General features: G+C 40.4%; 1 protein-coding gene across 8 annotated transcripts in view; it reads left to right on the forward strand.

Annotated features, from left to right (window-relative positions):
- CEP89 (centrosomal protein 89) overlaps window positions 1–18,672 on the forward strand; it is an 84,907-nt gene extending 66,235 nt beyond the window's left edge. For 6 of the 8 annotated variants that reach the window (XM_073225901.1, XM_073225903.1, XM_073225902.1 and 3 more), the window contains 2 exons: window positions 9,141–9,310; window positions 18,305–18,672. In XM_073225901.1, the coding sequence (XP_073082002.1) occupies window positions 9,141–9,310; window positions 18,305–18,560 (426 nt within the window). In that variant the 3' untranslated portion in view covers window positions 18,561–18,672. Of the gene's footprint in view, window positions 1–9,140; window positions 9,311–9,997; window positions 10,098–18,304 lie in introns of all 8 variants that reach the window. The other 2 variants (XR_012126663.1, XM_073225907.1) reach the window with 2 other exon arrangements.
- The last annotated feature ends 7,092 nt before the right edge of the window (window positions 18,673–25,764 follow it).

The raw sequence follows: 25,764 nt of genomic DNA on the forward strand, positions 1-25,764 counted from the left end.
TTTTTGAGGAACCTCCATACTGCTTTCCACAATGGTTGAACTATTTTACATTCCCACCAGCAGTGTAGGAGGGTTCCCCTTTGTCCACATCCTCGCCAGCATTTGTTGTTGTTTGTCTTTTGGATGTTGGCCATCCTAACTGGTGTGATATCTCCTTGTGGTTTTAATTTGCATTTATCTGATGATTAGCGATGTGGAGCATCTTTTCATGTGTCTGTTAGCCATCTGAATTTCTTCTTTGGAGAAGTGTCTGTTCATATCCTCTGCACATTTTATAATTAGACTATTTAATTTTTGTTGAGGTGCACGAGCTCTTTATATATTTTTGATGTCAACTCCTTATCAGATGTGTCATTTATGAAATATTCTCCCATACTGTAGGATGCCTTTTTGTTCTAGTGATGGTGTCGTTTCCTGTGCAGGAGCTTTTTAGTTTGATACAGTCCCACGTGTTCACTTTTGCTTTGTTTCCCTTGCCCTGGCGATATGTTCATGAAGAAATAGCTCATGTTTATGTCCTAGAGAGTTTTGCCTGTTTTCTTCTAAGAGTTTTATGGTTTCATGACATCCATTCAAGTCTTTGATCCATTTCGAGTTTACTTTTGTTTATGGAGTTAGGCAGTAATCCAATTTCATTCTCTTACATGTAGCTGTCCAAAATTTGAATTTTGTCAAATGCCTTTTCAGCTTCTATGGAGATGATCACCAGTTTGCCAACACCAGTTGTTGAAGAGGCTGTCATTTCCCCATTGTATATCCATAGCTGCTTTATCATATGTTAATTGACCATACATGCTTGGGTTAATATTCAGACTCTCAATTCTGTTCCACTGGTCTGTGGGTCTGTTCTTGTGCCAGTACCAAATTGTCTTGATTACTGTGGCTTTGTAGTAGTGCTTGAAGTTGGAAAGTGAGATCCCCCTGCTTTATTCTTCCTGCTCTGCATTTCTTTGGCTATTTGGGGTCTTTGGTGTTTCCATATGAATTTTAGAACTATTTGTTCCAGTTCGTTGAAGAGTGCTGTCAGTATTTTGATAGGGATTGCATTGAATCTGTAGATTGCTTTAGCCAGGATGGTCATTTTGACAATATTAATTCTGCCTATCCAAGAGCATGGGATGAATTTCCATTTATTAGTGTCCTCTTTAATTTCTCTTAAGAGTGTCTAGTAGTTATCAGGGTATAGGTCTTTCACTTCCTTTTAGGTTTATTCCTAAGCATTTTATTCTTTTTGAGACAATTGTGAATGGAATTGTTTTCCTGATTTCTCTTTCTGCTAGTTCATCATTAGTGTATAGGAATGCAACAGATTTCTGTGTATTAATTTTGTATCTTGCAACTTTGCTGAATTCAGATATTAGTTCTAATAGTTTTGGAGTGGATTCTTCAGGGTTTTTTGTGTACAATATCATGTCATCTGCAAACAGGGACAGTTTAATGTCTTCCTTACCAATCTGGATGACTTTTATTTCTTTGTGTTGTCTGATTGCTGTGCCTAGAACCTCCAGTATTATGTTGAATAAAAGTGAGGAGAGTGGGCATTCTTGTCTTGATCCCAATCTTCAAGGAAAAGCTTTCAACTTCTCACTGTTAAATATAATGTTGGCTGTGCGTTTGTCATGTATGGCCTTTATTATGTTGAGGTATTTGCCCTCTACACCCATTTTGTTGAGAGTTTTGATCGTGAATGGATGTTGAATTTTGTCGAATGCCTTTTCAGCTTCTATGGAGATGATCATGTGGTTTTTGTCCTTCTTTTTGTTGATGTGGTGGATGATGTTGATGGATTTTCGAATGTTGTACCATCCTTGTATCCCTGGAATGAATCCTACTTGATCATGATGGATGATCTTTTTGATGTATTTTTGAACTCGGTTTGCTAATCATCTATGTTCGTCAGGGATATTGGTCTATAATTTTCTTTTTTTGTGGTGTCTCTGGTTTTGCTATTAGATTGATGCTGGCCTTGTAGAATTTGAGTCGGGAAAATTCCCTCCTCTTCGACTTTTTTTGTTTTGATTTTCTTTATTTTGGTATCATTAATCTACAATTACATGAGCAACATCATGTTTACTAGACTCCCCCAATCATCAAGTCCACCCAACATAGCCCATTACAGTCACTGTCCATCAGCATAGTAAGATGCTATAGAATCATTACTTGTCTTTTCTGTGTTGTACAACCTTCCCAGTGATTCCCCACTACATTATGTCTGCTAGGAGTAATGCCCCTTTTTTCCCCCTTATCCCTCCCATCCCACCCATCCTCCCCAGTCCCTTTCCCTTTGGTAACTGTTAGTCCATTCTTGCCTTCTGTGAGTCTGCTGCTGTTTTGTTCCTTCAGTTTTTTTCTTTGTTCTTATATTCCACAGATGAGGGAAAGCATTTGTGACTTGTCTTTCTCCGCCTGGCTTATTTCACTGAGCATAATACCCTCTACCTCCATCCATGTTGTTGCAAATGGTAGGATTTGTTTTCTTCATATGGCTGAACAATATTCCACTGTGTGTATGTACCACACCTTCTTTATCCATTCATCTACTGATGGACACTTAGGTTGCTTCCATTTCTTGGCTACTGTAAATAGTACTGCGATAAACAAAGGGGTGCATATGTCTTTTCCAATTGGGCTGCTGCATTCTTAGGGTAGATTCCTAGGAGTGGAATTCCTGGGTCAAATGGTATTTCTATTTTGAGTTTTTTGAGGAACCTCCATACTGCTTTCCACAATGGTTGAACTAATTTACATTCTCACCAGCAGTGTAGGAGGATTCCCTTTTCTCCACATCCTCGCCAACATCTGTTGTTTTCTTTTGGATGTTGGCCATCCTAACTGGTGTGAGGTGATATCTCACTGTGGTTTTAATTTGCATTTCCCTGATGATTAGCAATGTGGAGCATCTTTCATGTGCCTGTTGGCCATCTAAATTTCTTCTTTGGAGAAGTGTCTGTTCTGATCCTCTGCCCATTTTTTAATTGGATTATTTGCTTTTTGTTCATTGAGGTGCGTGAGCTCTTTATATATTTTGGATGTCAACCCCTTATCGGATATGTCATTTATGAATATTCTCCCATACTGTAGGATGTCTTTTTGTTCTACTGATGGTGTCCTTTGCTGTACAGAAGCTTTTTAGTTTGATATAGTCCTACTTGTTCATTTTTGCTTTTGTTTCCCTTGCCCAGGGAGATATGTTCATGAAGAAGTTGTTCATGTTTATGTCCAAGAGATTTTTGCCTATGTTTTTTCCTAAGAGTTTTATGGTTTCATAACTCACGTTCAGGTCTTTGATCCATTTAGAGTTTAGTTTTGTGTATGGGGTTAGACAATAATTCAGCTTCATTCTGTTACATGTAGCTGTCCAGTTTTGCCAACACCAATGTTAAAGAGGCTGTCATTTCCCCATAGTATGTACATGGCTCCTTTATCATATATTAATTGACCATATATGTTTGGGTTAATATCTGGACTCTATATTCTGTTCCACTGGTCTGTGATCTATTGTCTCTTCAACTTTTTCGGAAACATTAAAGAGAATGGGTATTGGGTCTTCACTAAATGTTTGATAAAATTCAGCCGTGAAGCTGTCTGGTCCAGAAGTTTTGTTCTTAGGTTAGTTTTTTGATTACCAATTCAATTTCCTTGCTGGTAATTGGTCTATTCAGATTTTCTGTTTCTTCCTAGGTCAGCATTGGAAGGTTATATTTTTCTAGAAAGTTGTCCATTTTTTCCAGGTTATCGAGTTTGTTACCATATAATTTTTCATAGTATTCTCTCATAATTCTTTGTATTTCTGTGGTGTCTGTAGAGATTTTTCCTTTCTCATTGCTGATTCTGTTTGTGTGTGTAGAATCGCTTTTTTTCTTGATAAGTCTAGCTAGAGGTTTATCTATTTTGTTGATTTTCTCAAATAATCAGCTCCTGCTTTCATTGATGCTTTCTATTGTTTTATTCTTCTCAATTTTATTTATTTCTGCTCTAATCTTTATCATGTCCCTCCTTTTACTGACCTTGGGCCTCATTTCTTCTTCCTTTCCTTGTTTCGTTAATTATGAGTTTAGACTGCCCATTTGAGATTGTTCTTCTTTCCTGAGGTAGGCCTGTATTGCAATATATTTCCCTCTTAGCACAGCCGTGGCTGCATCCCACAGATTTTGCGATGTTGAATTATTGTTGTTGTTTGTATCTGTATATTGCTTGATCTCTGTTTTTATTTGGTCGTTGATCCATTGATTATTTAGGTGCATGTTATTAAGCCTCCATGTGTTTGTGGGCTTTTTCATTTTCTTTGTGTAGTTTATTTCTAGTTTCACACCTTTGTGATCTGAGAAATTGGTTGGTAAAATTTCAATCATTTTGAAATTACTGAGGCTCCTTTTGTAGCCTAGTATGTGGCCTTTTCTGGAAAATGTTCCATGTGCACTTGAGAAGAATGTGTATCCTGTTGTTTTTGGATGTAGAGTTCTATAGATGTCTGTTAGGTTCATCTGTTCTAGTGTGTTGTTCAGTGCCTCTGTGTCCTTACTTATTTTCTGTTGGGTTGATCTGTCCTTTGGAGTGAGTGGAGTGTTAAAGTATCCTAAAATGAATGCATTGAATTTTGTTTCCTCCTCTAATTCTGTTAGTATTTGTTTCACATATGTAGGTGCTCCTGTGTTGCATACATAGATAGATATAATGGTTATATCCTCTTGTTGGACTGACCCTTTTATCATTATGTAATGTCCTTCTTTGTCTCTTGTTACTTTCTTCGTTTTGAAATATATTTTCTCTGACAGAAGTACTGCAACACCTGCTTTTTTCTCCCTATTTGCATAAAATATCTTTTTCCATCCATTCACTTTTAGTCTGTGTATGCCTTTAGGTTTGTGGTGAGTCTCTTGTAAGCAGCATATAGATGGTTCTTGCTTTTTTATCCATTCTGTTACTCTTTGTCTTTTCATTGGTGCATTCAGTCCATTTACATTTAGGATGATTATTGATAGATAAGTACTTATTGTCATTGCAGACTTTGGATTCATGGTTACCAAAGGTTCATGGGTAGCTTCTTTACTATCTTACCGTCTAACTTAACTCACTTATTATGCTATTATAAACACGGTGTGATGATTCTTTATTTCTCTCCCTTCTTTTTCTTTCTCCTCCACTCTTTATATGTTAGGTGTTTTATTCTGTACTCTTTGTGTTTCCTTTGACTGATTTTGTGGATATCTGATTTTATTTTGCATTTAGTTAGTATTTGGTTGGTCTCCTTTCTTTGCTGTGGTTCTGTTTTCTCTGGTGACATCTATTCAGCCGTAGGAGCACTTCGATCTAGAGTACTCCCTTTAAAACACACTGTAGAGGAGATTCAAGATGGTGGCATGAGAGGTGAGACAGAATTCGTCCTAAAACCACATATAGTGTGAAAATATAGTTAATACAACTAGCCCTAAACTGCAACAGGAATGATGGCTGCACCAGACTGCACACAGACCTTTCATACAGAGCAGACCCCACGAAACTGGTTACGAAAGCCTTGATCTGGCGGGGCCCAAGCCCTTCCTCCACCTCAGCTCACCAGTGGGAGGAAGAGAAATGGAGTGGGGAGAGGGTGGAAACTTAAGACTGCTGAACACCCAGCCCTGGAGGTCTGCTTTGGAGCACAAACCTACGTTGTGTGGTGCACTGGTGGTTGGTGGGGTTGGGGAGCTGGGACACGCAGAGTGCTTGAGAGACTGTGACTCCGGCCATTTGTGGAGGACTGGGATCCACATATGGCAACTCTGGGAAACAAAGGAAAGGCAGGCGGTCTAAGAGGCTTCCTAGCAGCGAGAGGGCTGCTGAAGGGGTGGGGTTTGCGCAGAACTTGCTCCGCGGGAAAAGGGATAGGGGGACAGGGTTGTCTGGGTGCACTCTGCCCAGCAGGTTGGGAACTTTGAGGACCTTCAAGTGCTCTGTCCCCCTGGCTGCCTATTCAGCTCTGAGGCCCGCCAGTAAAACACAGCCTGACGCACCTACCTCCTTTCCTGCCAGCACATGCTCACAAACCGGCAGTCACTGAGCTGGCATCAGGCCAGCCAGAGGGATGCCCTGCCTACAACAGCTAGAGATGCTGAGCACAGAGGCTTACACCTGTGTGCTTGGCCCACTGGCTCTGATACTGGAGACAGGCACTACAGCCAGGAATCAGGAAATAGATCTTTCCTCCCCACAGGCACCAGTGCCACTCCCCTACAGTCCCCAACCTCACTCAAAGGGCTGAGCAGCTCCAGAGACTGGAGCTTCTGCGGACTAGAGGACACCACATAGAATTATGAAATGTCAGAGGAACCTGGTTCAGACCAAAATCTCACAAACCACAGAAAAAGGGCCAAATGAAACTGAACTCACCAATCTGTCTGAATGAGTTTAAAATAAAAATCATAAACATGCTAATGGAGGTACAGAAAAATATTCAAGAGCTCAAGAAAAAATTTAAGACAGAGATTCAATCATTAAGAAATTCCATATCTGAGACACATGAAAAGATGCTCCACATTGCTTGTCATCAGAAATGCAAATTAAAACCACAATGAGATATCACCTCACACCAGTAAGGATGGCTACCATCCAAAAGACAAAAAACAACAAATGTTGGCAAGGTTGTGGAGAAAGGGGAACCCTCCTACACTGCTGGTGGGAATGTAAATTAGTTGAACCATTGTGGAAAGCAGTATGGAGGTTCCTCAGAATGCTCAAAATAGAAATACCATTTGACCCAGGAATTCCACTCCTAGGAATTTACGCTAAGAATGCAGCGGCCCAGTTTGAAAAAGACAGATGCACCCCTATGTTTATCGCTACACTATTTACAATAGCCAAGATATGGAAGCAACCTAAATGTCCATCAGTAGATGAATGGATAAAGAGGAGGCGGTACATATACACAATGGAATATTACTCAGCCATAAGAAAAAAACAGATCCTACCATTTGCAACAACATGGATGGAGCTAGAGGGTATAATGCTCAGTGAAATAAGCCAGGTGGAGAAAGACAAATACCAAATGATTTCACTCATATGTGGAGTATAAAAAAAAAAGGAAAACTGAAGGAACAAAACGGCAGCAGAATCACAGATCCCAAGAATGGACTAACAGTTACCAAAGGAAAAGGGACTGGGGAGGATGGATGGGAAGGGAGGGACAAGGGTGGGGAAAAAGAAAGAGGGCATTATGATTAGCATGTATAGTGCGTGGGGGGTACGGGGAGGGCTGTGTAACACAGAGAAGACAAGTAGTGATTTTACAGCATCTTACTACGCAGATGGACAGTGACTGTGAAGGGGTATGTTGGGGGGACTTGGTGAAGGACGGAACCTAGTAAACATAATGTTCTTCATGTAATTGTAGATTAATGATACCAAAAGAAAAAAGAAAAAAAAAAGAAAAAGAATGCAGCAGCCCAGTTTGAAAAAGACATATGGTCCCCTATGTTTATCACAGTACTATTTAAAAGCCAATAAATGGAAACAACCTAGGTGTCCATCAGTAGATGAATGGATAAAGAAGAGCCAGTACATATACACAATGGAATATTATTCAGCCATAAGAAGAAAACAAATCCTACCATTTGCAACAACATGGGTGGAGCTAGAGGGTATATGCTTGTTGAAATAAGCCGGGCAGAGAAAGACAAGTACCAAATGGTTTCACTCATCTGTGAAGTATAAGAACAAAGCAAAAACTGAAGGAACAAAACAGCAGCAGACTCACAGATCCCAAGAATGGACTCACAGTTACCAAAGGGAAAGGGATTGGGGAGGATGGGTGGGAAGGGAAGGATAAGGGGGAAATGGGGGCATTACGATTATCACGCATAATAGATGTGTGCGGGGATATGGGGAAGGCAGTATAACACAGAGAAGACAAGTAGTAGCTCTATAGCATCTTACTAGGCTGATCGACAGACTGTAATGGGGTATGTGGTGTGGGCTTGATAATAGGGGGACTCATAACCATAGAGTTGTTCATGTAATTGTACATTAATGATAGCAAAAGAAGAAAAATACCCGGTAGAGATGGTTTGTGGGAGGTAAATTGACTCAACTTTTGCTTGTCTGAAAATTGTTTAATCCCTCCTTCAAATTTAAGTGATAATCTTGCTAGATACAGTATTCTTGTTTTGAGGCTCTTCTGTTTCATTGCATTGAATATATCACGCCATCCCCTTCTGTCCTGTAAGGTTTCTGCTGAGAAGTCTAATGATAGGGTTTTCCTTTGTAGGTGATCTTTTCCCTCTCTCTGCCTGCTTTTAATCCTCATCAAATTTACAAAGTATAAACTACAGGACATACAAAGGGAAATGGAAATTTAGTAATAATTTGATTTTTAATCCTCTTCTTTTGGCCCAAGACAGATTAAGAGATAACAGAATTAACTAAGGATATAGAAGATTTAACAACATAATCTATAATGTTTATTTGTGTGTAAATGTACAGAATAAGCACAAAAATTGGCCATAGATTGCCTACAAAAACATAGTAAACCCCTAATGTAGATATAAGATCTAATGATGATCAGAAAGATGTAAACCAGAAATTAATAAAAGCAAAAAGCAAAAAATGCTCTTTCACCTGGAAATGTAAAAACTGTGGTAAACCAATTCTTGAGTCAGAGGTGAGTGTATAAATTGAATGTCATTATTTCAAAAAAAAAACTTAATCTATATGAACTACATGTCAGAATCTGTGTGACAACATTTTTAGAAATGCTCAGAGGGAAGTTCAAAACCTTAAACACTAAAGAATAAAAATGTAAAAAGAAAAATAAATGAATCAGACTTTTTAAACACTAAAGAATAAAAATGTAAAAAGAAAAATAAATGAATCAGACTTTTATCTCAGTCATCTGCTTACTAATAGAGTATTGATCCTTCTGTTTAAATTTAATTGTAGCATATAAAAATATAAGCATGACACAAATGAGAAATTTGATTGTATTATACTTGAAATTCTTTAATTGCTTTGTATGACTTTTATGATCCAGTCTTACCCTCCCAGATCAGACTTATCCAGGGTTTACTCAACTCAATATCGCTCTGACAGTCCAAAGAGTGGGTAGGGAATGCATCTGTGAAGCCACTCACCTGGGCTACTCTCAGAGTCCCTCCTGTTCCCCTTAGGGGTACAAGAAGCAGGCGGCACTGAAACTAGGTAACATTAGCCACCATCTGATAGAGCAGCAGGAAGACTTTGCTAGCAAGACAGCTCAGTATCAGCAGGAGATGAGGCACCTCCATCGGATTCTTCAGGACAAGCAGGATGTCTTGGATGAGGCACTGCAGCAGAAAAGGTAGGGCTGCCCCAGCCCCATGTAATGTTTGTTTTTTTCAATGTTTAGTGGAATTTTCCAGTGTTTTATTTATTTGCTCATTTTGTTTTCACGTTTTAATTTTATTTGAATTTATTATTGGTCTCTTGTTCCTCGTTTTTTTCCTTTTGAAATCTTTTCCCCAGTGATTGACACATAATATTGTATAAATAAAAGGTGTACAGTGTGATAGTTTGATATTCATATATACTGCATTTATCTAGGATAACTATGTAAGCTTAACTAATACACCTTTCACCTCACATAATTACCATTTATTTTGTTGTTATTATTGTTATGGTAAGAACATTTTCAGATCTGCTCCTAGCAACTTGCAAGTATACAATATGGTATTGTTAAGTATACTCACATGATATACATTACATCCCAGCTCATTTTCTTTAATCCCTCCTTTAATATGCTATTGTTGTATAGTATCATTTGATACAGAAGTACTCAAGTAAAAAAGATCTATTTTATATCATTTTTATCCTCCATAGTTAAATGTTAGTTTTTATATGGTTGTGTATTTTGATTTACCCACAGTTTGCCCATTTATTTACTTACTAATTGTTCATAACAAGACATCAGGCCCCAAATGGAGTTGCGTATGCTAAGCCTCACATCACCAAAGCAAGACTTAACTTACTTACAGTTTTGGCTCTCCAGAAATGGAATATTAAACCAGTCAAGAATCACCTGAGCAGCACTACGCAGGTCATCTGCCTTACAGATGCCTACCGTCTCCTAGAAGGAACGTGACGTTGAAGTAACCAACCCACTTTTTTGTCTCTCATAACTTTGTTATTATTGATCCCTTACACCTAGAAAATTCTTTCAGTTTGTACAGCTCTCTGACCTCCATTCTTGCTAGACTGTGTGCTGCCTGATTCAAATTAACTTTTCCTCAAATAAAGTTAAACTTTTGGTAGTACCTCAGTTTATCTCTTTTTTTAAGTTCTAAGGCTGTTTAATTTATTATTTTTATAATTTTGGTATTATAATTGTATAATTACATGAGCAACATGATTATTAGACTCCCCCTATTATCAAGTCCCCACCACATATCCCATTATAGTCACTGTCCATCAGTGTACTAAGATGCTATAGAGTCATTACTTGTCTTCTCTATGTTGTACTGCCTTCTCTGTGTCTCCCCTGCTACATTATGTGTGCTAATTGTAATACCCCTTTTTCCCCGCCGTTATCCCTCCTTTCCCTCCCATTCTCCCCAGTTCCTTTCCCTTTGGTAACTGTCAGTCAACTCTTGGGTTCTGTGAGTCTGCTGCTATTTTGTTCCTTCAGTTTTTTCTTTGTTCTTATACACCACAGATGAGGGAAATCATTTGATGTTTGTCTTTGCCCACCTGGCTTATTTCACTGAGCATAATACCCTCTAGCTCCATCCATGTTGTTGCAAATGGTAGGATTTGTTTTCTTATGGCTGAATAATATTCCACTGTGTATATGTACCACATCTTCTTTAGCCATTCATCTACTGATGGACACTTAGATTGCTTCCATTTCTAGGCTATTGTAAATAGTGCTGTGATAAACATTAAAAAAAGGGGTGCATATGTCTTTTTCAAATTGGGCTGCTGTATTCTTAAGGTAAATTCCTACAAGTGGAATTCCTGGGTTAAATGGTATTTCTATTTTGAGTTTTTTGAGGAACCTCCATACTGCTTTCCACAATAGTTGAACTAATTTACATTCTCACCAGCAGTGTAGGAGGGTTCACCTTTGTCCACATCATCGCCAACATTTGTTGTTGTTTGTCTTTTGGATGTTGGCCATCCTAACTGGTGTGAGGTGATATCTCATTGTGGTTTTAATTTGCATTTATCTGATGATTAGCAATGTGGAGCATCTTTCATGTGCCTGTTGGCCATCTAAATTTCTTCTTTGGAGAAGTGTCTGTTCTGATCCTCTGCCCATTTTTTAATTGGATTATTTGCTTTTTGTTTGTTGAGGTGCGTGAGCTCTTCATATATTTTGGATGTCAACCTCTTATATAGTCTCCCATACTGTAGGATGTCTTTTTGTTCTACTGATGGTGTCCTTTGCTGTACAGAAGCTTCTTAGTTGGATATAGTCCTACTTGTTCATTTTTGCTTTTGTTTTCCTTGCCCAGGGAGATATGTTCATGAAGAAGTTGCTCATGTTTATGTCCAAGAGATTTTTGCCTATGTTTTTTCCTAAGAGTTTTATGGTTTCATGACTCACATTCCGGTCTTTGATCCATTTAGAGTTTAGTTTTGTGTATGGGGTTAGACAATAATTCAGTTTCATTCTCTTACATGTACCTGTCCAGTTTTGCCAACACCAGCTGTTGAAGAGGCTCTCATTTTCCCATTGTATATCCATGGCTCCTCTGTTGTATATTAATTGACCATATATGCTTCAGTTTGTATCTGGGCTCTCTAATGTGTTCCATTGGTCTATGGATCTCTTGTGCCAGTACCAAATTGTCTTGATTACCGTGGCTTTGTAGTAGAGCTTGAAGTCAGGGACCGTAATTCCCTCCACTTTATTTTTCCTTCTCAGGATTGCTTTGGCTCTTCGAGGTCTTTTGTGTTTTCATAAGAATTTTAGTAATATTTGCTCTGGTTCATTGAAGAATGCTATTGGTATTTTGATAGGGATTGCATTGAATCTGTAGATTGCTTTAGGCAGGATGGCCATTTTGACAATATTAATTCTCCCTATCCGTGAGTACGGGATGTGTTTCCATTTATAGGTATCTTCTTTAATTTCTCTCACGAGTGTCTTGTAGTTTTCAGAGTATAGGTCTTTCACTTCCTTGGTTAGGTTTATTCCTAGGTATTTTATTCTTTCTCATGCAATTGTGAATGGAATTGTTTTTCTGATTTCTCTCTCTGCTGGTTCATCGTTAGTGTATAGGAATGCAACAGATTTCTGTGTATTTTGTATCCCACAACTTCACTGAATTCAGATATTAGATCTAGTAGTTTTAGAGTAGATTCTTTAGGATTTTTTATGTACAATATCATGTCATCTGCAAACAGGAACAGTTTGATTTCTTCCTTACCAATCTGGATGCCTTTTATTTCCTTGTGTTGTCTGATTGCTTTGGTTAGGACCTCTAGAACTATGTTGAATAAAAGTGGGGAGAGTGGGCATCCTTGTCTTGTTCCTGATCTTAAAGGAAAAGCTTTCAGCTTCTCGCTGTAAAGTATAATGTTGGCTGTGGGTTTGTCATGTATGGCCTTTTATGTTGACATACTTGCCCTCTATACCCTTTTTGTTGAGAGTTTTTATCATGAATGCGTGTTGAATTTTGTCAAATGCTTTTTCAGCATCTATGGAGATAATCATGTAGTTTTTGTCCTTTTTGTTGATATGGTGGATGATGTTGATAGATTTTCAAATGTTGTACTATCCTTGTATCCCTGGGATGAAACCCACTTGATCCGGATGGATGATCTTTTTGATGTATTTTTGAATTTGGTTTGCTAATATTTTCTTGAGTACTTTTGCATCTATGTTCATATCAGGGATATTGGTCTGTAATTTTCTTTTTTTGTGGTGTCTTTGCCTGGTTTTGGTATTAGAGTGATGCTGGACTCGTAGAATGAGTTTGGGAGCATTCCCTCCTCTTCTACTTTTTGGAAAACTTTAAGGAGGATGGGATTAGGTCTTCACTAAATGTTTGATAAAATTCAGCAATGAAACCATCTGTTCCAGGAGTTTTGTTCTTAGATAGTTTTTGATTACCAATTCTGTTTCTTTCCTGGTAATTGGTCTATTCAGATTTTCTGTTTCTTCCTGGGTCAGCATTGGAAGGTTGCATTTTTCTAGAAAGTTATCCATTTCTTCTAGGTTATCCAGTTTGTTACCATATAATTTTTCATAGTATTCTCTCATAATTCTTTGTATTTTTGTGGTATCAGTAGTGATTTTTCCTTTCTCATTTCTGATTCTGTTTATGTGTGGAGACTCTCTTTTTTTGTTGTTAAGTCTTGCTACGGGTTTATCTATTTTGTTGATTTTCTCAAAGATCCACCTCCTGCCTTTGTTAATGCTTTCTCTTGCTTTATTCTTCTCAATTTTATTTATTTCTGCTTTAATTTTTATTATGTCTCTCCTTCTACTGACTTTGGGCCTCATTTGTTCTTCCTTTTCTAGTTTCATTAATTGTGAGTTTAGACTGTTCATTCGGGATTGTTGTTCTTTCCTGAGGGAAGCCTGTATTGCAGTATATTTCCCTATTAGCACAGCCTTTGCTGCGTCTCACAGATTTTGCAGTGTTGAATTATTTTTGTTATTTGTCTCCATATATTGCTTGATCTCTGTTTTTATTTGGTCATTGATCCATTGATTGTTTAGGAGCATGTTATTAAGCCTTCACATGTTTCTGGTCTTTTTCATTTTCTTTGTGTAATTTATTTCTAGTTTCATACCTTTGTCATCGGAGAAGGTGGTTGGTACAATTTCAATCTTTTTTAATTTACTGAGGTTCTTGTTGTGGCCTAGTATATGACCTGTTCTTGGAAATGTTCCATGTGCACTTGAGAAGAATGTGTATCCTGTTGCTTTTGGATGTAGAGTTCTATGGATGTTTATTAGGTCCATCTGTTCTAGTGTGTTGTTAAGTGCCTCTGTCTCTGCTTATTTTCTGTCTGATTGATCTGTCCTTTGGAGTGAGCAGTGTGTTGAAGTCTCCTAAAATGAATGCATTGCATTCTATTTCTTTCCCCCTTAATTCTGTTAGTATTTGTTTCACATATGTAGGTGATTCTGTGTTGGGTGCATAGATATAATAGTTCTATCTTCTTGTTAGACTGACCCTTTTATCACTATGTAATGTCCTTCTTTGCCTCTTGTTACTTTGTTTTGAAGTCTATTTTGTCTGATACAAGTACTGCAACACCTGCTTTTTTCTTCCTATTAGTTGCGTGAATACCTTTTCCATCCCTTTACTTACCGTCTGTGTATGCCTTTGGGTTTGATGTGAGTCTCTTGTAGGCAGCATATAGGTGGGTCTCATTTTTTAACCCATTCAATGACCCTGTGTCTTTTGATTGGTGCATTCAGACCATTTACATTTAGGGTGATTGTCGATAGGTATGTACTTATTACTATTGCAGGCTTTAGATTTTGTGGTTATCAAAGGTTCAAGGTAATTCCCTTACTGTCTAACAGTCTAATTTAACTCACTTCTTATGCTGTTATAAACACAACCTAAAGATTCTTTTTTCTTTTTCCTCCTCCATTCTTTGTATGTTTTGAATCATATTCTATACTCTTTGTCTATCCCTTGGGTGACATCTATTTTACTTTAGGAATACTTCCATCTATAGAAGTCCATCCAAAATGCACTGTAGTTTGTGGGAGGTAAATTCTCTCAGTTTTTGCTTATCTGAAAATTGTTTAATCCCTCCTTCAAATTTAAATGATAACTTTCCCAAATAGAGTATTCTTGGTTCAAGGCCCTTCTGCTTCATTGCATTAAATATATCATGACACTCCCTTCTGGCCTGTAAGGTTCCTGTTGAGAATTATGATGATAGCCTGGTGGGTTTTCCTTTGCATGTGATCTTTTTTCACTCTCCAGCTGCTTTTAAAGTCTGTCTTTATCCTTGAACTTTGCCAGTTTAAATATTATATTTCTTGATGTGGTCTTCCTTGGGTCCCTTGTATTGGGAGCTCTGTGGATCTCCATGGCCTGAGAGACTATCTCCTTCCCCAGATTGGGGAAGTTTTCAGCAACTACCTCCTCAAAGAGACTTTCTATCCCTTTTTCTCTCTCTTCTTCTTCTGGTACCCCTAAAATGTGGATATTGTTCTGTTTGGATTGGTCACACCATTCTCTCAATATTCTTTCATTCTTAGAAATCCTTTTTTGTTTCTGGGCCTCAGCTTCTTTGTATTTGTCTTCTCTAATTTCTGTTCCATTTGCCATCTCTTCTACTACATCTAATCTGCTTTTAAATCCCTCCTTTGTATGTTTCATTTCAGATATGGAATTTCTTAATGATTGAATCTCCATCTTAAATTCATCCCTGAGTTCTTGAATATTTTTCTGTTCCTCCATAAGTATGTTTATGATTTTTATTTTGAACTCTGTTTCAGGAAGATTGGTGTGTTCAGTTTCATTAGGCCCTTTTTCTGGGTTTGTGAGATTTTGTTCTGAACCATGCTCTTTTGACGTTTCATATTTCTGTTTGCTGCCCTTTAGTGCCCAGAAGCTCCAGTCTCTGAATCTGCTCAGCCCCTAGAGTGATGTTGGGGGTCATAGTGGAGCTAAGCTGGTGCCTGCGGGGAGGAAAGATCTGTTTCCTGATTCCCATCTGCTTTCTGTCCCCAGTATCAGAGCCAGTGGGCTGAGCTCACAGGTGGAAGCCTCTATGCTTGGCGTCACTAGCTGTTGTAGGCGGGGCCTCCCTCTGGCTGGCCGAATGCCAGCACAGTGACTGCCGGTTTGCCAGCTGGTTCCATCAGGCCAGGAAGAAGGCTGGGCAGGCTGTGTGTCACAGTGGGGGGCCTCGGAGCTGAGTAGGCAGTCAGGAGCTGATGGAGCGCCTGTAGCTCCTCCAAATTCCCAGTCTGCTGGGCAGAGCCAGCCCAGACAACCTTGACCACCTATCCCTTCTCCTGCCCAGCAAGCTCTGTGCAAACCCCGTCCCTTCAGCAGCGTTCTCGCTGCTAGGAAGGCTCTCAGACCGCCTGCCTTTCCCTTGTCCCAGAACAGCCGGAGTGGATCCCCTCCTCCACAAACAGCCAGAATCTGTCTCTCAAGCACTCCGCCTGTCCCAGCTCCCCATCCTCCAGAGCAGCACACAGGGTAGGTTTCTGCTCGCAAAGCAGACCTCCAGGGCTGGGTGGTCAGCAGTCCCAGGCTTCCACCCCCTCCCTGCTTCGTTTCTCTTCCTCCTGCCAGTGAGCTGGGGGAGAAGGGCTTGGGTCCCGCCGGAACAAGGCTGTCATACCTTACCCTGTTTTGTAAGGTCTGCTCTGTTCATGAGGTTTGTATGCAGTCTGGCTCAGCCTTCTTTCCTGTTGCTGTTTTAGGGTTAGTTGTATTAACTATATTTTGCACTGTCTTTGGTTTTCGAAGGAGTTCTCTGTCTCGCCTCTCATGCCGCAATCTTGAATCTCCCCTCAGTTTATCTTTTAATGTATTCTTCCTTGCATCCCAGACCCCGTTTCTCAGATTAGTTTCCTTCTTCCTAAAGAGCATCCTTTAGCTGGAGGACATTGTGCTCAGTGAAATTAGCCAGGTGGAGAAAGACAAGTGCCAAATGATTTCCCTCATTTGTGGAGTATAACAACGAAGCAGAACTGAAGGAATAAAATAGCAGCAGACTCAGAGACTCCTGTGGGAGGGTAGGTGGGGAGGGTGGGAGGAGGGGATTGAGGGGTATTATGTTTAGTACACATGGTGTGGGGGGGTTCATTGGGAGAACAGTGTAGCACAGAGAAGGCAAACAGTAAATCTGTGGCATCTTACTGCACTGATGGACAGTGACTGCATTGGGGTATGGGTAGAGACTTGATAATATGGGTAAATGTAGTAACCACATTGTTTTTTTATGTGAAACCTTCATAAGAGTGTATATCAATAATACCTTAATAAAAAAATTTTTTTTAAAAAGAGCATCCTTTAGAAGTTTCTTTAGTGAGCCTGTGTTAGGAGTAAGCTTTCTTATTTTTTGCTTGTCTGAAAATGCGTGCATCGTATCCTCATTCCTGTAAGATGATCTTGATGGCTACAGAATTCTACCTTGACAGTCTTTCTCTCAGCATAGTCCAGTGTACTCTGTTTCATTGTTGCTGTTGAGAAATCTTCTGTCACTTTAAAAAATAAATGGTCCATTTTTTCTCTTGCCTCTTTTAAGATCTCCTATATTATATCCCACAGTTTCACTGTTATGTGCTTAACATGAATTTCTTTGTACTGATCTACTTGGTATAAGTTACTCTCTATATCTATGATTTTGTGCCCTTCATTAGTTTAGAAAATTCTCAGCCATTACATCTTAAAATAAGTCCTTCCCCTCTTTCTTTCTTTCTAAATTTCCTCCTGGAACTCAGATTAAATGTATGTGAGACATTCTGAATGACTCCTCCAACATGCCTTATCTTTTAAATTCCCATCTCCTTGTTTTTCTGGTCTACATTATAGGTAATTTCTTCTGTTCACTATTCCTGTTTGCTGATTCTCTTTTCAGTGTGTTCAATGTACTGTTTAACCAAGGCACTGAGTTTGTTTTCTCCCTCGTTTTCAGAACTTCTGTTTGGTTCTGTGAGGACATGTATCCCTTGTCTGCCCTGTTTCCTCACTCCACATGGTCTCTGTCATGGAGCCCTTCCTCAGGAAGGCTGCCCTTGCTTTTTATCATAAGCCTTCATTCCCTTTAGGTACCCACGCTGGCACACGGTCAAGGCCAGTCTTCCCTGTCTCTGGTTATGAGCCTCACTTCCACAGATCCCTCCTCACCCCTGTACTTAACTCTTTATGTCTGGGCCCATCAGTAGCTCTGTGTATGGGTGCTTTTAAAGGTACCTGAGTTTTGGCCAGGTCATACCGGGGACAGGCCAGAGGGGATATGAGAGTCCTATAGGGTCATGCTGTGTGGGCACCCACAGCCAGGCTGTTGTACTACAGCTCATCCACTGCAATTATTTTATTTTATTCTTATACATGGTAATTCTATAGAGAACAAAAGATGTTTGCACTGGTACCAAAATAAGGGAAGAGGGAAAACTTAGAGGAAAGATAAGAAGGCATTTTCAGCCTGTGCCTTGTATTCTTCTCTATTTCCAGGGGCCCTGGGAGTTTCATTCCGCACTGGGAGTCTGCTTCAGAACCGGAGCACAGTGGGCTGTGTTCTCTGGTGTTAAGCATTCTCCCATTTGAGTTCTTGGTAACTTAAGATTCAGAAGAGCTATGTACATGTTTTTTAATTGTACTATTTTGAGTTTTTCCTTTGTTTTGTTTATTTATCTCAGAGAAATGGAAGGCGAGCTTGAAGTTGTGTGGGAGTCTACCTCCAAGGAAAACCAAAGAATCCGAGAACTTCTCCAGGCCACGCTGGCAAGGACAGGCATGTGGGAACACACCAGGGCTTTGGAGGACCCCTGCCTTGATGGCCTCTCTCAGGGAGATGTGCTGAATGAGTGCAACACCAGCTGCTGTGACATGAAGCTGCCTCCTGCCACCCGCCAGCGTCTGCAGGAGCCCGTGGGCCAGGGCTCCTGGGCCTGAGAGGCCCGCCCCCCAAGAGAGGGGACAGCCAGGGGAAGGGCAAACTCCCTCCAACCACCACAGCATTTTTTCTCCTTACGGCAAGGAGGAAATAAACTGTCTTGGAAATTTAGTCCATTTTTAATATTTTGCTTTATTTTAATAATGTGATACTGTATTTTTATATATTTTAGCCATTGTACAGCCTCTGGCCACATGGCCACTGAGATGGGCTCTGAGACCCATTGCTTAGGTTGACAGGTGACCTGATGAGCTGGCCTGTCCCTGGACTCCTAAGCTTGCAGCTGGGAAAGCCCTATGGGGCACCGCCTGCAGGCCTGGGCACTCACCCTGCGTGCCCGGTGAGTGGAGTAGCTGCACCGGCCCATGGTGGAAGCAGTGGTGATGATGTCTGTGTGTTAGCTCTGGGTGGTTTTTTATTGTTTGGTAATACAGGTGCTGGTGGTCCTCATGCCCCAGTAAGTTATATAAGATCTGTTCTGCCCTCTCCTTGCCCTTCTCATTCCTCCTGGGAAGGTAATTTTGCGGGGGCCATACAGATCCCTGCCCCTTTCAAGAGCCCTGACTTTGAGCACCACTTTGGGTCCCTGCCCCACTGCCACCTCTGGAGGGAGATTATCCATCCTCTCAGGAGCATTCACTGGGACTCGATGACAGTGATGCCTGCTGCCTCGGACTGCTTGTCCTTGGGAAACATGGTGACATCAGGCTACCGAGGACCTTAAACAGTGGTACAGAAGGGTAGACTCCTGGAACACATCCTTTTTTCCTCGGAACTAAGGCTTCAAGTGTGCAAATGGGTCCTTAGTCATGTGTAAAAGTCATACATGTGATCTTGACTGCTAGAAGGGAAGTTGAGATAAAAAATCATAGTTCTTTTACATTTTGTTAAACTTGTTCAACAGTTAAACAATTCTAATTTATTTTCATTTTACCAGGGGTAGAAAGGCTTACCAGTATTTAAAACTATGTGTCATCTCCCTATGAGGTGTCCTAGCAAATAACCTTGGTGTTATTTCAAGGGCATTTGCATTTGTGCCAACTGTCCAATAGCCTGTAGACAGGCTGAGAGATGGTAGCAGCCCCATGAGGCTTCCGACCTACAGACTTGCACTCGGAGGGTGCCCATCGGTGGGCACGCTGCTCTTGACACATCACCTGGAGAGCCATTTTTCCCGCAGTCTTTTTCTTGGCTTCTATGATAACATTTTATTCCCTTGAGAAGTGAACCTTTTTAGATTGCTGCCTTAAGTTTATTACATGTTGCAGTTGTACTTTGCAAGGTGAGTGACCCCTGGGCCTCATGGCCAGGCAGGGGTGGGGATCATGCATGCACTTGGCTATGCCAGTCAAGGAGGGCAAGGCAGGCAAGCTGGACCCATTCTGTTACTGAGAACCAGTCACCCCTCCCCGTTGCCTCCAGAGGCTAATGTTTACTCAGCCATTTGCTCTTTCATCGACTGAAATTTGTTGCACTCCCACCATGTGGAAGGGTCATGCCATATTCCAGGAGAAATACAAGGAGTGGAAAACACAGGTCATGTCCTCAGAAGTTACAGTTGTTTATCTTGCCTCATTCCAAAATGGATTTGAGGCATCTTAACACAACTTATATACCATCAGACCAAACATTTATTTTTATTGTACCACAGCAACCCACTGAATTGATTTCATTACACACCACGGGTCACAATCTGCTGCAGGAAAACCTGTATTACAGAGACATTACTGAGACCATGACTGACTCACTAGCTGACGAGGTCCGTGAGGATGCAAGGGAGGACGTTCTCCCAGCCCTCAGCAGTGGGAAGAGCTCCTCAGCAACTGGCTTGCTTTTGCCTAATGGGGATGAAAGGTGTTCCAGATCACCTTTCTGTCTTTGTACTGCCTGCCAGGAATACACATGTAAGACAAATATATGATTAAACAACATGTATGATTAAAACAGGAGGGAGTGAGGATATGGGGGCAGCAGGAAGGAGAAGAAGAGAGACATTGAGCTGGAAGTAAGGCTAATACATGCTGCGAGGTGTTAGACGGGGGTCACAGTCTGTCTCTGAGCTTCCTGGCAGGCAGTACAAAGACGGGAAGGTGATCTGGAACACCTTTCATCCCCGTTAGGCAAAAGCAAACCAGTTGCTGAGGAGCTCTTCCCACTGCTGAGGGCTGGGAGAACGTCCTCCCTTGCATCCTCACGGACCTCGTCAGCTAGTGAGTCAGTCATGGTCTCAGTAATGTCTCTGTAATACAGGTTTTCCTGCAGCAGATTGTGACCCGTGGTGTGTAATGAAATCAATTCAGTGGGTTGCTGTGGTACAATAAAAATAAATGTTTGGTCTTTGTGCCTGGTTTCTGGCAAGAGTGCCTAAAACCCTTGGAATCTCCTGAGTGTCTTTTGTATGCTGATGAGGTGACTCCTGACGGGGAGAGGGGGCTGTTTGCCAGAAAGACCAAGCCAGCTTAGGGGGTTGGAACTTTTCAGCCCCACCGCTGGACTTCAGGCAGGAGGGGGGCTGGAAATTGGGTTCATTCACCAATGGCCAATGCTTTAATCAATCATGGCCATGTAATGAAGTAATGAAAACTCCATAAAACCCCTAACGATGGGCTTTGGGGCGCTTACAGGTTGGTGGCCGCACTGAGGTGCTGGGAGGGAGGTCACCTGGAGAGGGCATGGAAGCTCCCCACCCCTCCCAGGCCTGCGGAACTCTTCACGTGACTGTTGCTGAGTTGTATCCTTTCAAATAAACCACAGTGAACATGACTAAAGTTTTCCTGAGTTTGTGAGTCATTCTGATAAGAAAACTATTCAACACAGCCGTCAAGGTCAGCAAACTGCTTTTTTCCTCCAGTTGGCAAAGCCCTCCCAGCTCCTCCGCCCCTCCTCCAGGCTCCCCTTTTGCCCTGCGCATGCCGAAAAGCCACATATCAAAATAATATAAATTGCTCCCCTTGCTTGTGCTCGGGGCTCAGACCTTGGGAGATTAGTCCCCTCTGGGCCCGCCGGTGTGAAATAAAACCTCAACACTCCAAGACCTCCGAGTGCCGCTTGGTTCTTCCAGTCAGTGATCCAGTCCAGGTTTTCCAGTATTTTCCATAACAATTTTAGTTAATAATCAGGGTTGTGGGGACCCCTGGTTTGTAGCTGGTCCGTCAGAAGTGCAGGTGCTACCCCCCAGCCCCCGCTAAGGTTGTGACTGACACCTGAAGTGGGGACAGTCTCATGGCACTGAGCCCTTAACCTGTGGGGTCTGTGCTAACTCCAGGAGTTGGTGTCAGAATTGAATTGAATTGCTGGGCACCCAGTTGGTCAGAGTCAGAATTGGAGAGTTGCAAACCTCAGTGTATTTAAAAGTAAGTAATTAGAATATAATATACTGGGGTGCATCACACACATGGCAAAATTTGGTATTGTGAGATCTTTGTTTTAGAGGTCTGTGTGCATAGGTGTATATTGTATTGTGATGTAAATTGTATTTCTTACTGGTGATAATACATCATGGAGAGAAACTGATGGGCCCAAATGTATGGCAAGGCGAGAGAGCCCAGAGGAGAGGACAGAGTGGAGGAGAAGCGGTTTCGCACTTTGCTCTCTGGGGGTAAGGGGGACAGGTGGTGAGCAAAGCAGGGCCATGACAGGTGACTGGATTCTCATCAGCTGAGGAGGGGGCCCTGGTCAGGTACTGTGACTCTGGCTGGAGCTCTTGGCTGATGAACCTCAGGTGTCCTGCTGTACCCCATCTGGGGATGACCGAGGACTTGCCAGGGTGGTTCATGGAAATGTGTCCGGCAAGGCCTGGGCTCAGTACTTGATTCTTGCTATTGCCCCTGGTTGTTTTCGCAGTGATTCCTAATCTGTAAAGTGAGGGACACCGGTAAGGTCTTCAAGGTGGTGTCAAGTTCGCTGGGTAAAGTTTGTTCCTTCGTGTTGCCTAACAGTGTTGTGTCTGTGGATGCACCACATTTTGCTTAGCCATTTTCAGTTAGTAATACCTCAATGTTCCCACTTTTTGGCTATTAATAATAAAACTACTGTGAACATTCACACTCATCTTATGCTTGGACATATGTTTTCCTTTCTCATATAAATTCCTAGGAGTAGAAATACTCAGTTGTATGGAAAGTTTACATGTAACATTTTTAGAAAATACCCAGATGTTTTCCAAAGTGTCTGTGTCATTATCTTCAGGAATGTATGAGGATTCCAGTTTCTCTACTTCCTCACACTTACTGTCTTTTTTATCATAGTCAGTCTAGTGGTTGTGTGTCTCATTATGGTTTTTACTTTGCATTGCCCTGTTGACTGATACTGAGATATTTTCATGTGCTTATTAACCATTCATATTTCTTCTTTAGTAAAATTTCTATTGAAATATTTTGCCCATTTTATGAATCAGTAAAGTTGCAGGATAAAAATTCAATATACATATATCTGCTGATTCTAGATACTAATAATGAACTGTGAGAAAGAGAAATTAAGAAAACAATATCTAGAAATAATTTAAACAACAAAGTAAAAGACCTGTACACTGAAAACTGAGACACTGATGAAAGAGACTGAAATAACACAAATTGGAAAGCTCATGCCCATGGATTGGAGGAATTAATATTAAAATTTCCATACTATCCAAAAGCATCTACAAATTCAATGCAACTCTACCAAAATTACTGTACTTTTTTCACAGAAATAGAATAATCCTAAAGTTTTCATAGGAACACAAAAGACCCCAAAAGCCAAAGCAATCTTGAGGAAGAACAAAGCTAGAAGCACCATGCTCCCAGATTTCAGTCCATATGGTTTTTGGCATAAAAATAGACATGTAGATGAACAGAACAGAATAGAGAGCCTAGAAAAAAACTCAGGCATATGTGGTCAATTTATGGCAAAAGGGGCCAAATATGCCATGAGGAAAGGACAGACTCATCAATACATGGGATTGAAAACTGGACCAATAACTTACACCATGTAGAAAAATCTCAAATGGATTAAAGAACATGAATGAAGACCTGAAACCATGAAACTCCTAAGAGAAACCATAGGTGGCAAGCATCCTTACATCTGTCTTGGTGATGATTTTTTTAATCCAACACTGTTCCAAAGAAAGGCAACAAAGACATAAAAATAAGTGGTACTACATCAAACTAAAAAGCTTCTGCACAGCAAAGGAAACCATCAAGAAATGCTAGGCAACCTACTGAATTGGAGACAATATTTTTAAATTATATATCTGATAAAGGGTTAATAATCCAAAATTTATAAAGAACTCATACAATAAAAAAAAAAGTTCAATTAAAAAATGGGCAGAGGATCTCAGAAGACATTTTCCAAAGAAGACTACAGTTGGCTAAGAGGCACATGAAAAGATGCTGAACATCAGAGAAATGCAAATCAAAACATGAGATATCACCTCACATCTATTCAAATGGCTAGTATAAAAAACAAAAACCAAGAAATAACTAGTGTTGGATATGGAGAAAAGAGAACCCTTGGGCATTGTTGGTGGGAATGTAGGTTGGTACAGCCACTATGGAAAAAGTATGGGGTTCTTCAAAAAATTTAAAGTAGAAATACTATACGATCCAACAATTCCACTTCTGGGTAGAATTTCAGAAGAAATAAATACCCAAAGAAAATCAAAATATTAACTCAAAAAGATACATATACCTTGACAATTGCCAAGATATGAAAATCCAAGGAAGTGTCCATCATGGATTAATGGATAAAGAGAATGTGTTATGTATATGCAATGGAATACCATCCAGGCATAAAAAAGAATGAAAATTTTCCATTGTGACAACATGAATGGAGCTTGAGGGCATTCTGCTACGTGAAATAAGTCAGACTGAGAAAGAGAAATACAGCACAATCTCACATGGAGAACCAAGAGAAAAAATAATAAGCTTAGATTCAGAGAACGGATCAGTGGCTGCCAGAGGTAGGTGTTAGGGGATGGCCAAAATGGGCAGAAGGAGTCAAAAGGTACAAACTTCTAGTTTTAAAATAAAGTCACGGGGATGTAATATACAACATGGTGACTGTAGTTACTAAGTCTATTGCATGTTTCAAAGTTGCTAACAAAGTAGACCTTAAAAATTTTCATCATAAGGAAAAATTACATTCTGTAACTATGGGTGGATATACTTGACTTATTTTGCTGATCATTTTGTAATATATACAAATATCATTATGATGTGCACCTAAAACTCATATAATGTTCTGTGTCAACTATATCTCAAAAAAAGAGATGAAGATCTAAGACTTACCAAGATAGATAATTCCAACAGTTCTTGGAAATAGAGATACAGATTGTTTCCCAGGTTAAAGTTTTTAAATTGCTTTCTTTGCTAATTGTTTTATGGTCAGACTGTAAGTCCTTGACATTTAAAGACTTTGCACATTCCACTGACTCCTCACGAGTTCTTGTTGGAATTCAGGTAGGTAGGTAAGTAAACACTGGATTTTGGTCTTTTGGGTCCCCCAAGCCTGTGAAGTATTGTCAGCAGCAGTGGGAAGGTATATAAGACAGTGAGCTTAGGGACAGAAGGTTTAGAAACCCAAGGTAGATCTGGAACAGGTTGACTGCCTCTGTTGTGGGGGAATTGAATCAGAGGACGAGACCAGGAAGCTGTGGAGAAATGGATTTATACTGCTGGCTAGCTGGCCTTTAAAAACCATTACAGAAGGGAAGCAAATAATGATAAAATAAGTTTTATTCAAAATGAAGTGGTGTTGATATTAATGTAGATGGTGTTAATATCTTCAAACTGCAAGCATCTTTGCTATTGGAAAAAGCACAAATCCAAAGTAAAGGTCAAGAGCTTTAGCAGAAACTTAGGAAAGAATGGAGTTGTATTAAAAAATAACAAAACTTCCTAGGAAATGATCGGTAAGAGAGAACTGATTATAGTGGGGCAGAACTTCAGCCATGTGGTAGAAGAGCTGGACACACAGTATGAGCCAAAGGCCTTGAAGAATTGGGAGCGGTAAGGGGGGTGGGTAGGGATTGGGGGGGTTATGCAGATCACCTCACCTTTTTTTAGACAGGAGGTATGGAGAGGGCCCATGTGACAGGTGACCTCATTGGTGCTGTCCAGAAAATTCATGATTGACTGCTAAGACTACGTTTCTGGAATAGGTCAAAATTGTAATCAAATCTTCATTTAGGAGGCCATTTGGGCTTGTTTCTTTTTTTTTAACAGAAGA

This window comes from Manis javanica, chromosome 17 (genome assembly GCF_040802235.1).
Source record: "Manis javanica isolate MJ-LG chromosome 17, MJ_LKY, whole genome shotgun sequence".
Classification (NCBI taxonomy): Eukaryota; Metazoa; Chordata; class Mammalia; order Pholidota; family Manidae; genus Manis; species Manis javanica.